Source organism: Wyeomyia smithii, chromosome 3 (assembly GCF_029784165.1).
Source record: "Wyeomyia smithii strain HCP4-BCI-WySm-NY-G18 chromosome 3, ASM2978416v1, whole genome shotgun sequence".
In the NCBI taxonomy this organism is placed as follows: Eukaryota; Metazoa; Arthropoda; class Insecta; order Diptera; family Culicidae; genus Wyeomyia; species Wyeomyia smithii.
Genome location: NC_073696.1, coordinates 65,974,897 through 65,987,940, shown reverse-complemented (window position 1 = coordinate 65,987,940; position 13,044 = coordinate 65,974,897). Strand labels below are relative to the sequence as shown.

Sequence of the window (13,044 nt, the reverse complement as noted above, 5' to 3'; positions counted from 1 at the left end):
ATTCATCGCAGGCTACCATATCGTTAAACTCATCTGGATTTTTACATAATCGGCAATGGCCATTTTCGTTTAAAACTAATTTTTTATCCATTTTGGACTCACCCTGCTGATGTTTTCTGCTTGTTGTAATCACCGGTCAAAGTACCGGTTCGTCGTTCCGTCGATCTGGTGAAAACTTTAACTGCTTGCTGATGCTGTCGTCTGCTGCACTAGCCTCATACTAGTGACTCAACGCTAGCCTCTAGCTAGTATCAAGATTTAATTCTTTCGGACAATGATGCCGGTTCAGTTGCACTAGTGTTCTCTAGTGACTCAACGCTAGTCCCTAGCTAGTATCAAGATTTCGATCCTTCCGGCCGATGATGCCGGTCTAGTTGCACTAGCTTTCCTTGCGCTAATGACTCAACGCTAGCCCCTAGCTAGTATCGAGATTTCGATCCTTCCGGCCGATGATGCCGGTCCAGTTGCACTAGCTTTCCTTGCGCTAATGACTCCCTAGCTAGTATCGCTAGTATCGAGATTTCGATCCTTCCGGCCGATGATGCCGGTCCAGTTGCACTAGCTTTCCTTGCGCTAATGACTCAACGCTAGCCCCTAGCTAGTATTGAGATTTCGATCCTTCCGGCCGATGATGCCGGTCCAGTTGCACTAGCTTTCCTTGCGCTAATGACTCAACGCTAGCCCCTAGCTAGTATTGAGATTTCGATCCTTCCGGCCGATGATGCCGGTCCAGAATAGACTAGTGTCTATTTCATGCGTCCGTCAGCTGGTGTGATATCGGTGTGATAATACACTGGGACTTCACTTCTTGGTCTTATGGCGCCAACACACCAATCACTTTGCCTGTGATTATTACTTATCACAAAAGGCAACCTCGTGTGGTTCTCAAACACCCAACACGATATTAACTATTCAATAGCTTTCACGTTGTGCCCTCAAACTTCGGGCTAGGAACACTATAAACTTGAAGTCTTCCAAAGTGTTCTCCAATGGTGTGAGTTCTAATGCAAATGCTCCTCTCTGGAGCCACCATGAAACTTCCTTTTCTAGAAGTTGTTGTTAAAATTGCCAAAGTCGATTTTCCGACTAATGTCGTACTTTGAAATTGGCTTTTGAAGGAGAACACTTTGTTGTACTGGAGGAAAACTTCACTTTATTGAACAAAAATTTACAAAAGTCATCTTAACACTACAAGTTACACACGCGATCTATAACTATTCGAAAAAATCCTTATCTATAACTATCCCTTAAGATGCCAGAGTTTTCATTAAAATTAGAGAAAATTTATTTATTTTCCTTCTGGCTCTAACGGGTCCTTTCATTGAACACATTACAAATGTTGTTCATTCTTCTATTAAGTCCTAACGTTAGAAAGAGAAAGTAAACTTCTAATGCGCCTTGGTCCCTTCACATGGGAGTGGCTTATCCTAAAGTCCTAACTAAACAAAACGTTTAAAATACACAATCTACGCGTGAGACCGTTTTCACGTTCCTGTTCAAAACTCCATTCTAGAGGTCTCGCGCGGATCTAGCATGCTCCTAGTCAGCTCGATCGTGTCTTATGGTCTGTTGCTATGCGATCTTATATTTTCTCTCGCTTCTAAGCGACACAAAATTGTTCAATTGTAAAAATATCGCTTACGGAGCGACACGAAGGAAGACCCGATGTAGAGAAAGAAGAGTTCTACGCACAGCTGGAGAAACTCTACGACAGCTGCTCGCGTAGAGACATCAAGATCGTCATCGGGAACATGAACGCGCAGATCGGTAGGGAAGAAATGTACAAGCCGGTGATCGGCCAACATAGCCTGCACACCGTGACGAACGACAACGGCCAGCGATGCGTCAACTTCGCAGCTTCTCGAGGACTGCCAGTCCGAAGTACCTTCTTTCCCCGTAAGGACATCCACAAAACCACCTGGAGATCACCTGACCAACGTATAGCAAATCAAATTGACCATGTTCTCATCGACAGCCGGTTCTTCTCTGACATTACAAACGTATGTACCTATCGCGGTGCGGATATTGGCTCGGACCACTACCTAGTTGCGGTATCATTGCGCTCAAAACTGTCGACCGTATATCACGCGCGACATCACCGAACCCCGCGGCTCAACATTAAGCAGCTCCGGAACTCCCAGGCTGCGGAGGAATACGCGCAACAGCCTGAAGCGGTGCTACCCACAGCGGAGGGGCTGGGCGCATTGCCTCTCGAAGACGGCTGGTGCAGCATTCGCACAGCTATCGTGGAGACCGCAACGGCGACACTAGGAGTGGAAGCACCGAGTGGCAGAAACGACTGGTATGACGGGGAGTGCGAGGCGGCGGTGAATGAGAAGAACCGGACCTGGGCGATATACCTGGGCAGGTCAACGAGAGAGAACAAGGCCAATTACAAACGGGCACGGAACGACATGACCACGGTTCTCAGACGAAAGAAGCGCCAGCAAGAGGATCGTGAGCATGAGGAGCTGGAGCAGCTATACCGTGCCAGTGAAACGCGGAAATTCTATGAGAAGGTAAACCAGTCCCGCAGAGGCTATGTGCCGCAAGCCGACATGTGCAACGACGCGGATGGGAACCTTCTCACGGATGCCAGCGAGGTGGTCGACAGGTGGAAGGAGTACTTCGATGGACACCTGAATGGCGAAACAGCAAACAGAAGCGGAGTAGGAACTGACCTAGGAGCACCAGCAGCGGATGACCGAGTACCAGCTCCCGATATTCACGAAGTCCTTTGTGAGATCGGGAAGCTGAAAAACAATAAAGCCGCAGGCAAAGACGGACTGCCGAGCGAGCTCTTGAAACATGGAAGAGAGACGCTGGCTAGAGTGCTGCACTGGGTCATTTCCAGGATTTGGGAGGAGGAAAAACTGCCAGACGAGTGTACGGAGGGAGTTATCTGTCCCATCTACAAGAAGGGCGACAAGCTGGAGTGCCGCAACTACCGCGGCATCTCGCTTATCAATGCCGCCTACAAAATACTCTCACAGATCCTGTTCCGCCGTCTATCACCTTTAACCAGGAGGTTCGTTGGCCAGTACCAAGCGGGTTTCATGGGAGCCCGTGCCACCACGGACCAGATCTTCTCAATCCGACAGATCTTACAGAAATGTCGCGAGTACAACGTGCCCACACATCACATCTTCATTGACTTCACGGCGGCCTATGATACAGTCGATCGAGAACAGCTATGGCAGATCATGCACGACAACGGATTTCCGGATAAACTGACTCGATTGATCAGAGCTACCATGGCGCAAGTGATGTGCTTCGTGCGTGTTTCGGGGATACTCTCGAGTCCCTTTGAATCGCGCAGAGGGTTGAGACAAGGTGATGGACTTTCCTGTTTGCTGTTTAACATCGCCCTTGAGGGTGTGATCCGGAGGGCGGGCATCGACACGAGGGGCACAATTTTCACAAGGTCTGTTCATCTTCTGGGCCTCGCGGATGACTTCGACATCATATCACGTAACTTTGCGACGGCGGAGGAAACTTACGCCCGACTGAAAGCCGAAGCTGGACGGATCGGATTGCGGATAAATGCGTCGAAAACAAAATACATGCGAGCGAGAGGCTCCAAGGAGAACAACATCAGCCTCCCAACTCAAGTCTCTGTGGACGGTGATGAGCTTGAGGTGGTCGATGAGTTCGTGTATTTGGGGTCACTGGTGACCGCCGACAATAACACCAGCAAAGAGATCCAGAGACGCATCCAGGCAGGAAATCGTGCCTACTTTTCACTCCGGAAGACACTCCGATCGAATCGAGTGTGACGACGCACGAAGTTGACGCTGTACAAAACCCTGATAAGACCGTTAGTCCTCTACGGGATCGAGACGACAACGCTTCTCGCGGAGGACCTTAACGCTCTTGGAGTTTTTGAACGGAAGGTGCTACGGACTATCTACGGTGGAGTACAGACGGACGACGGAGAATGGCGACGGCGCATGAACCACGAACTGCACGCGCTGCTTGGAGAGAATCCCATTGCACACCTGGCGAAAGTTAATAGGTTGCGGTGGGCCGGTCATGTCGTAAGGATGCCGGACGGCAACCCTGTGAAATCATTTCTCTTCAGCAACCCTGCCGGCACCAGAAATAGGGGGGCGCAGCGTGCACGATGGCTCGACCAGATCGATGGAGACTTGCGGGTGATGAGACGCCTGGGGAACTGGCGAAACACAGCCCAAAACCGAGCAACATGGCGACAAATTCTTGATACAGCACGAGCCACCACGGCTCTTGTCCGATTGGTAAGGTAAGTAAGTCTGAACTCGTAGGCTGTTTAACCGAAAGTGTCAGTCCTGCTGACAGTTTATTCTCATTTATGTTCGCATCGTGCGTAACAAGCGTTACTCAACTTTTCTATGGTTACTTTTAGAAAGGGCGTATGCCACACAGACAATAGTTGACATTTTTTTATATAGTAACTATCATGACAAAAATGTTTTGTAACAAATCTTGTAGAAGATACGAATGAATGAAATACATGTCAGTTTTAGCTCAGCTACAATTGATTAAATGCTGTTTGATGATATTTTCATCACGTGAGGTTGAAAATTTTTATTGGAAAACGGCATTTTTCAATTTTTTGTAAGTATTCTCCATGAAATGCGCAGTAGATTATTGATGAATGAGGAGCACACATATCAACTGTCGTCTTCAATACGAGTACATATTGATTAGAGATGGTACCCGACCCGAACCCGAAAATTTTGTTTCTGTGAAACCCAATCCCGACCCGAGCCCAAAATTCTAAAACCCGAGCCCGACCCGACATTTTTAAACCCAAACCCGGTTTTTTTTTTTCACCAAACCTGAACCCGACCCGTACCCGACACATTCGAAAATTTTCAAACCCGACTATTTCTAGTATTCATGTCGAGCCAGTAAAAATACTCACCTCCATTGACGAGTAATGCACACTCAATGTAACATACCAATTGCTAAATAATTCTTGATAAAAAATTCTCAAATTTTTAAGCTACTACGCTACCCAACCAAGTTTGCCCCGCTTACCCCTATCTGTAAATGTATGTGTTTGCCGCTTCTGCATTTACAGTGTTCATAACAAAACAAAACAAACGAATTTTCGCTGTCGTCTCCAGTGGGCGCGAATGTTCACCGTTGTCATGTTTTTACATGATTGTGATATCGTTAAAACCATCAAAGTTCGTTTTATCCGTTTTAACTTAAGTTAACGCAGGAAAGATTATTCAATTTTGTAAGAAAATGCCACCAAACGTAGCAGTTTCAATTATCAAACTTGGTCAACAGAAGAAGAACGACGAACTCAAGGAAATTCTAGAGAAATTTCCGATCAAAGAAGTGATTTCATTTAAGATAACATTGATAAAAAGTTCTAGAGTTTCTTATTTTCAGTTGAGTGACCTGGTATCAGCAAACCTTAAAACTGCCGATGGATTTACGCTGTGGCATTTTGTACTCGTCGGATTGGCGTACTCGAGTAAGTCGAAAGAAAAAAGATTCGAGGTGACTTTGGCTGTGCTAAACCAGTTGAACAAAACAGAGTTAGCTACCAAAGCAGTGTTTGACATAGTTTCTAGGCTGGTTCTTGATTTGCCAAAGTTCAGCGCCGAGCAATTGGTAGAAATTATGGAATATTGCTTGGAATCGATCCGTGCAGGAGATCCTAAATGTACCGGTTGGAAGGATCTGTTCCCTGACGTGCTAAAGCTATTGCACGAGCAGGTTGGCAAGTTTAGTGCTAATGGTTTTATACTATCTGGCAGTGAGTATCGGAAGAAGGTGCTGGATGATTTGTTCAAGATGAAGATCCATAATGGAATTATGACATCATTTGCTGCAATGTTTCGTGAGGTATCCCTCTGTAAGGAAGAAGCAACAGTTGTGGTTCGAAAGATTTGCGACGCAGTGCGGGGATTTGAACCGTTGGAAATCCCTGCCCTGTCGTTCCAGTTGTTCCACATTTGTCTCAAATATTCCAGCTTGTTGGTGTTGCCGATCTATTCATTGCAAAAGTATTTCCATAAACATTATTACAAAAAGGTACTACTGAGCGATGGAGCTGATAGCACAGATTTTGATAGCATTGGTAAGAATTTTAATTATATTCAAAAATATACCTACTACTTCAAATTTATTCTCAGAACCTGTATCTGACAAGGAAATTCGTGAAGCGGAGGAGACCGTACTTTATCATTTATCTAATGTCACTGAGTTTCGGTTGAGCGAAGCACAGGTGGTAGCTATGTTTAAACCATTTCAATGTATGCCTGAGTTTCTGTTAACACCCTTTGTAATTAGTGCCCTGATTACGATGAGTAAAATCAACCGCACACCTGATACTATGAAAGTGGTTACCTCACAGGTGATGACTTTTCTCACAAAACTGGTGGCCGATAATGAGAATGAGAAAACAATATGCAACCGTTCGGCATGGTGTCGCGGACGAATCGAATCGGGGGTTGTTCCTGACATAGATCGTATTCTGGCTATTCTGACTGAGCACAGTCAAGAGGGCCTGGAAGTTGTAACACCAGGGGTGATTCATTTCGGTTTTGCCCTCCTAATTGCAAAGAAACAACCCAAACTACATTCTAGTGCCATATCATTTCTGCAAAACTTTGTTAAAAAACGTTTCATATTTGGGAATGGAATAGTTGGAAAATTGAAGCAATATCTTTTTGCCGATCTTGTGTCACTTCAGTTTTCGGAGTGTTTGAATACCTTGAGCTTAACCAATGCTTTAACGTTGTCCGAGTGCAATACGTCCATCAACTACATTTTGGAATATTTGTTAATGGTAAGCTTTTCGAGTTTTAGAGCAAAAACGTATTATGTATTGTGTTTATTTTAGATCGATGGCGTCCACGCAATGCGCCTTGTAACGTTCCTGTTTCCATTAATTCGCATATCACACAAAATACGAGATGCGTTCATTGAAGTGCTTCGTAAAGCGATGTATCACAGCGAGGTCAACACACGCATGATGGGTGTGTTCGGATTTTGTTCTCTGTTGAAACAGCTGAAAAACAATAACTCCCGCCGCTCAGTTCTAGGAGGGTCCGCCGGGAATCTTACGCAACTTTCCATATCTGGAATGTCCTTATTATCACAGTCCACTTTGGGCCGTTCAGACAACCCTGATATGCATTTTGATATGTTAACTTTGGAAATTCTAGGAATTCTTAGAAGGTAGGTACCTACATGGTACATACTCTATTTTATGAAAAACATCTTTCCAGATGCTTCACGCAAACAATTGACATTCGAGAGTTGCTTTATGAGAGTCTTGGCAGAGCGGTAGAATTCAACAGTAAACTATTGCCTCACGTGCTGCAATTTGCTGATCTGCACTTTAGCAGCTACTTCAGTGAATCACTGGAGGGCACGTTGGTAATTGATTTCGAGAGATGTGTTCGCTACAAGCAATGTGAAGCAGCATCGGAGGAGGAAACAAGCGATTTACAAGTGCAACAAATTGAAGTTTTCGATAACGTTGGCAAACTGACTGCCCTTATGGTACACTGTGTTACACTTTGTGAACAACACAATGTACAACATGACAACGAAGGTACTCACAAGATATTGAAAGATGTGGTAGAGCAGGTAGAACAGATTTCACTGGATAGTTTAGGAATTGTAAGGATAGCTGGATTTCTCATTATATTGTTGTATAACGACTTTCTTTTTAAATTTTAGATAGGAACATTGGACCAAAAGACATGCGTTATCGGTTGCCACTACTTGAACACGATCGAAGCTGCTATGTCTTATTGTATTTTCAACGCAAAAAGAGACAACGGCTATCTTCGGGATTTACTCAAACTTTTTAAGCACCATCAAACTAGTTACGAGAAAATAAAGGTACATATTCATGTTGATTTGATTAAATTGTTCCGATTATATTTTTTTCTTCTGACAGAAAATGGAAGCAAAAAAGGGAGGTAAAAAAGCGAATAATGAAACCATTCCCCCTACAGCCACAGGAGGTATTGGAAAGGGTGTACCTTTTAAACCTGACAATATTTTCGATTTAGCGACCCTGGAGCGACTCTTGAAAATTATTTTTGAGTAAGTATTTAGCAGTACGATCGACTGCGATTGGTAAAGTGTCGCAATCACATATAACATTACCCTTACTTTCGGGTTTTAATTATTTTAATAACTCCTAAGCGAATCAACTATATACGGACCGGAACATGACCTTGAATCACTCCGATCGAATCGTGAGTTCACCGTATTCGTACTTAAGGTGACGTCGGAAAAGCTAGAAGCTCTGCGTCACACACCGGAATATTGGCAAATCAAGCACAGCAAACGTGTTTTCAATCATTTATGCGAGTGTAGCAAAATAGTCTATGACTGTGTAGTCAAGAAAACCAATGAGCTTTGCGGAAACGGCAACATACTTGTTGCTCTTGGTGGAAGCGAGAGTTTCCGACAGGCACTACTCACAGCGCAGGGCGTGTACGAAAGAAAATTTTCCGAGTTTCTCAGACTGATCAGCTGTTCGTTGGGTTGCAACTTTAAAGCTGAATTGCTCAAAAATATGCACGATATCGTCGACCGGTATTTCGCAGATGGGGCAGAATCTGAGTCGTCGGGCGAAAAGACAGTGTGCAACTTATTTTTGTGTTTGGAAATTCTTTATCAATCAAATGTAATGGAAATCAGCGAAATCAATGCAGCCTATAATTGGTTTCAAAATTTTTGCGCGAATACTAAACTAAAGTTGAAGTCTCTTGGCATTGTGCATAGAATTCTGTTTGATTTGAGACTTAAAACACAAACAGGTGCCTATTTTGATACAGTTTCTATGCTCGTCGAGAGGAAGTTCGGACAGATTGAAGCAGACGAGCTTGCTCCAAGTTTTACGTTGAAATCGATCAGCTCTATAACCGTAGAACCTGCCTTACATGCCTTGTGTAGTGTCCTAAACCAACAGCTAAATGATGTCGATCATTTCGTATTGAGAACAAACAGCGTCCTTGGTCGACTGAAGATTTACGGACACGGTGAAAATGATGAGTGTACGCATTCCTGAGCAGTGAGATTTAGAAGCTATAGTTAAATTTTGTATTTTCATCGTAGATTTACATCAATTAAAATCTATCGAGCGATCAATGTGTTCACAACTGGTCCACATTATAACGGCTGCAACACATTTAGCCAATGCACAGCTGCCCTTGGGGTCGTGTATGGATGCTTTGCTGAAACTGTTGATCAACCTCTACTGCTGTCTGACGAATTTGACGAAGCACTTCTTGACTAGACATCCAGTGTCAGCTGTTGCTCACGATTCAACAAAGTATGGTAGCAATTATTTTAATTTTTATTTATTCACGATTTGAAATTTTGCAGGTTTAACTTAGTTATCAAATCATCGAAGCAGCTAGCCGTTCGAATTTACAATTTATTTCCGTTTATCGAAGAAAATATTCTAGGTCAATCTGAGCAAGGTGACGAAGACGAAGAGCTTGAGGAACCTTCTAAAACAAAATCTTCTGCAAATGCAAAGCGAAACCGGGAGAAGGTGCTTCGCCAAACCAAGCTCATACCGAAGCTGGTGTTTCGAATTGAAACTTTCAATAAATTCGTTCTACTGCTGAGCAAAAGAACGAAAAAAGATTTAACCTATCTTTTACACATTGGAACAGTAAGAGATTTTCGAATTAAAGAACCTGCATTGGTGGAAGCCATCAAAAAGGCATGCGACGGTAGACAAGATGAGACAAATCCGGAGTTTGGTGATTTAGCTGGTCTTGAAGCCTACCAGGAACAGGATTTAGGACCATTACCTAGGCCAACTTCGTCTTCAAACATGGATGCTGTTGTCAGTACACTTTCTTTACCTGACGAAAGTCAGCTGGATCAGCAGGAATCGAACACTGACCTGTCTGATATAGGGAACGAAAATATGCTATTGAAGAACTTGGCATTGTTGAACGAAAAGAGCAAGCGCCGATCTAGGAAAAAACGTTCCAGTGCGGATGAAAGAGAGGTGGAAAATATTGCTATCGAGCAAGCCAAAAAAAGGAAGGTGGTCAGAAAAAAGGCCATATCGGTTATTAATAAAACGGCTTTGGAAACGGCGAATAAACCAGCTGCGGCTGCAGCAGTAGTTTTACCCGCTAGAACATTGGGTCCAGGCCGACGGGCTTCCAGGAGTTCTGCTAAGAAGCCGTAGCGTTCATACTGGGTTTTGTTCGTTTTTTTTTATTAAATTGAAATTTCAATATAAATCTTGTTTGGTACTTCTTGTGAAATATCACCTCATAGTTCTGTTGTTTTATTCCTGCGAGAGTTGAATCTTTATTCAGAAACTTTTAATAGCTGAAATCACAAAATCATGCCTTCCAAAGCTTTTAAAATCAACTGACAGGATGTAAACATTACACATCAGACTATTTGTACTCAAAATATCATTGACAAAATTGAAAGATACAAATTAACATGTAAGAAAAAGAGTTAAACTTGTAACTAATGTTATTGCAAATTTCAAAGTAATTTTAAACGCATTATTACTACAGTGCACACTCTTGTGTACACCAGACTGAACATTTCATTAATATTTTGTTTTGCTCACTCTGTTCGCATCGTAACTTTCACTCACACACACCACGTTCCTTCGAGTCACGATAAATTTTTCGGCGATTTTCATCCCCATTTCACCCACAGCATTATGCTTATCTGCACAGTCATAATGTTAAGTTTAAGAGGTGGTGTGATATTGAGATTTATGTTGTGAACGTTGAATGTAAAAACCTTCTCGAAATAAAAACATGTTGAATTTCAAGTGTGCTCGCGGATTAAAAGTCTGAGAAATATGTCTAGTTGGAAAGCAATTGGTTCGTTTGAGTAACTATTAAGTAACTTTTTACGAAGTGGTTTAGTTGAATACCAAAATACTAGTACTGTCCTTTATGTTGTGTTTCAATGTTTGGAATGTACTCTCTGTATACGCAGGTGGTAGACTGTCAGTAGTGGCTAATAAATCACGAATCTTACCTGTGAAATCATGGGGAGGTCCGGAAATAATTTCAAAGCAGCAATGGGTACAAATAATAATTACATAAGGTCATATGCAAATCGTGAAATCAATTTTTTCTTTGTTTATTTAGCGTTCAAATCAGTCGCAAACTCGACATGCATTGATGGATTTGCGCCGGAAAGCAATCCCAGTTGACCGTCAACGACAGGTATTGTATGAGCTTGTAGAAAAACTGGACCGCTCGCCACAGGAAAAAAGTTTTGCCATTCAGGAAGGGGCAATTGAACTGTTCAAGGAATATCTTCACTTATCCGATCCGGCTATTGTAGAACATGCTCGATTGGGGCTGGCACTGCTGGGATATGTTCCACCCCTTCCATCCCCTGGAATTAGAATACTCAGTATTGATGGTGGAGGGATACGTGGTATCATAGTAATGGAATTGCTCAGGAAAATTGAGAAATTGACTAACAGGAGAATTTTCGATTTATTTGATATGGTGTGCGGAGTGTCGACTGGAGCAATCCTGGTTTGCGCTCTTGGTGAGTACAAATTTAAAATTCGATGGCTTTTACATAGTAACTTTATCATTTTTTCAGCTTCCGAGAAAAATCTCACCTTGGACGAAGGACTTCACCTGTATAAGAAAATGAGCCACAAAATGTTCCACCGACCGACCACTCTCGACAAACTTACTGGAGCATCTCGTCTAGTCTCAAGCCATGCTTATTATGACGTAGAGCTGTGGGAAACACTACTCAAACGGCATATTGGCCACCGTAGAATAATTGACACTTCTAAATTGCTTCACGTTCCAAAGGTAATACCATAATACGTTTATTTATTTCAAGGCCTAAACAAATTTGTTTCAGTTTTGCTGTGTTTCAACTACCATCTGCGATGATTATATTGATGCCCATGTATTCCGGAACTACACCTTTCCCCTGAATGTTCAGTCGGTGTACTCAGGAAGCCATAGAGCGCGCCTCTGGGAAGTAGTGCGAGCCTCATCCGCTGCACCAGCTTATTTCGGCGATTTCCAACTTGGTGATCAACTGCACCAGGACGGTGGTATACTGTACAACAATCCGACTACGGTGGCGATTCACGAGGCCAAATGTTTATGGCCTGGTGAAAGAATTCAATGTGTAGTTTCGTTCGGCACGGGTAGAACCCGAACACGACCAAAGGACTGGAAGGACGGCCAGAAAATTATCAGTGAAAATATGCTCGAACGGGTATCGCTCTCCAGCTCCTGGAAAACGAAGTTTCTCAGAATATTGGACTCCGCCACCGATACCGAAGGTAAGCAAAAATGTGCTGTATATTTTTTTGAAGTTTTAATTTGTCTTATTCTATTCGGTATAATTGTTGAGCATCAGTAAAAAAATCGGACTGGATTAGCGTATAAATTTTTCTTCTTCAACAGTTCACCTGATTAAGTGTAAGAAATAATTGCTCAATTGATATTTTCAGCGACTCACACAATTCTTAGTGATTTGTTGCCTGCTGGGCGCTATTTTCGATTCAACCCATATCTAACTGAGTTTCTTTCGATGGTCGAGATTCGCCCGGAGAAGATCGCTCAGCTGGAGCAAGACACCATGGAGTATTTTTTGCGCAACGAGGATAAGTTCGAGATGGTAGCAGATTTGCTCACACAAAAGCGGAATATACTTTCGAAGGCGTACGCTTCGATTCGCACTGCTTTCAGTTGAATTTACAGATTTTTTTACCATATTTAAAAGTGATAAAGTTCCAAAGATGTCGAAAGGTATTAAGCAAATACCCGTCCCAGAAAGAGAAAGAGTATCGTTTAACTCGCGCGAAGATGAGTTTATTTATCAGAAACATTTTTATTATAATTTTACCGACTGATTTATTAACTCGTGCCGAGCTACTGTTTACGATGTGATTTATGTTCACCGGACCACGGGGCACATTTTACCAGAAGAAAGCAGGATTACAGGAATAAACAAACTGTGAAAAACAATACTGCCCACAATCGCTTTAATTTTCCAACGAGGGCGAGCAGCTTTCTTTCTTTGCAGGCATATCTGAAA

General features: G+C 43.0%; 3 protein-coding genes across 8 annotated transcripts in view; 2 read left to right on the top strand and 1 right to left on the bottom strand.

Moving 5' to 3' along the window:
• LOC129727437 (NADH dehydrogenase [ubiquinone] 1 alpha subcomplex subunit 13) overlaps positions 1–13,044 on the bottom strand; it is a 510,282-nt gene that overhangs the window by 48,287 nt on the left and 448,951 nt on the right. The window lies entirely within an intron of this gene.
• Positions 5,105–10,232, top strand: LOC129727418 (Fanconi anemia group I protein). 2 transcript variants are annotated; one of them, XM_055685246.1, is made up of 11 exons: positions 5,105–5,331; positions 5,386–6,079; positions 6,135–6,790; positions 6,845–6,980; positions 7,041–7,182; positions 7,233–7,629; positions 7,690–7,854; positions 7,913–8,061; positions 8,164–9,020; positions 9,082–9,298; positions 9,352–10,232. In XM_055685246.1, the coding sequence occupies exons 1-11, from the start codon at positions 5,236–5,238 to the stop codon at positions 10,175–10,177; spliced, it is 4,335 nt and encodes a 1,444-aa protein (XP_055541221.1). In that variant the 5' UTR covers positions 5,105–5,235; the 3' UTR covers positions 10,178–10,232. The 2 variants fall into 2 exon arrangements, with proteins under 2 accessions (XP_055541221.1, XP_055541220.1); XM_055685245.1 differs by having other exon boundaries at positions 6,845–7,182.
• On the top strand, positions 10,604–12,974 carry LOC129727424 (calcium-independent phospholipase A2-gamma-like). Of its 2 annotated transcripts, XM_055685259.1 has the most exons (6): positions 10,604–10,838; positions 10,957–11,045; positions 11,112–11,523; positions 11,581–11,801; positions 11,854–12,286; positions 12,458–12,974. In XM_055685259.1, exons 1-6 carry the CDS (start codon positions 10,817–10,819, stop codon positions 12,697–12,699), a joined length of 1,419 nt encoding a protein of 472 aa, XP_055541234.1. In that variant the 5' UTR covers positions 10,604–10,816; the 3' UTR covers positions 12,700–12,974. The 2 variants fall into 2 exon arrangements, with proteins under 2 accessions (XP_055541234.1, XP_055541233.1); XM_055685258.1 differs by having other exon boundaries at positions 10,604–11,045.

Excerpts from the sequence above, each read along its gene's own strand:
- LOC129727424 (XM_055685258.1), top strand. The coding sequence starts at position 10,914 with ATGTTGTGTTTCAATGTTTGGAATGTACTCTCTGTATACGCAGGTGGT. Across the intron at positions 11,802-11,853 it reads AATTGCTTCACGTTCCAAAG|TTTTGCTGTGTTTCAACTAC; the intron begins GTAATACCATAA and ends AATTTGTTTCAG. Across the intron at positions 12,287-12,457 it reads CTCCGCCACCGATACCGAAG|CGACTCACACAATTCTTAGT; the intron begins GTAAGCAAAAAT and ends TGATATTTTCAG.
- LOC129727418 (XM_055685245.1), top strand. The coding sequence starts at position 5,236 with ATGCCACCAAACGTAGCAGTTTCAATTATCAAACTTGGTCAACAGAAG. Across the intron at positions 5,332-5,385 it reads AGAAATTTCCGATCAAAGAA|TTGAGTGACCTGGTATCAGC; the intron begins GTGATTTCATTT and ends TCTTATTTTCAG. Across the intron at positions 6,080-6,134 it reads CACAGATTTTGATAGCATTG|AACCTGTATCTGACAAGGAA; the intron begins GTAAGAATTTTA and ends ATTTATTCTCAG.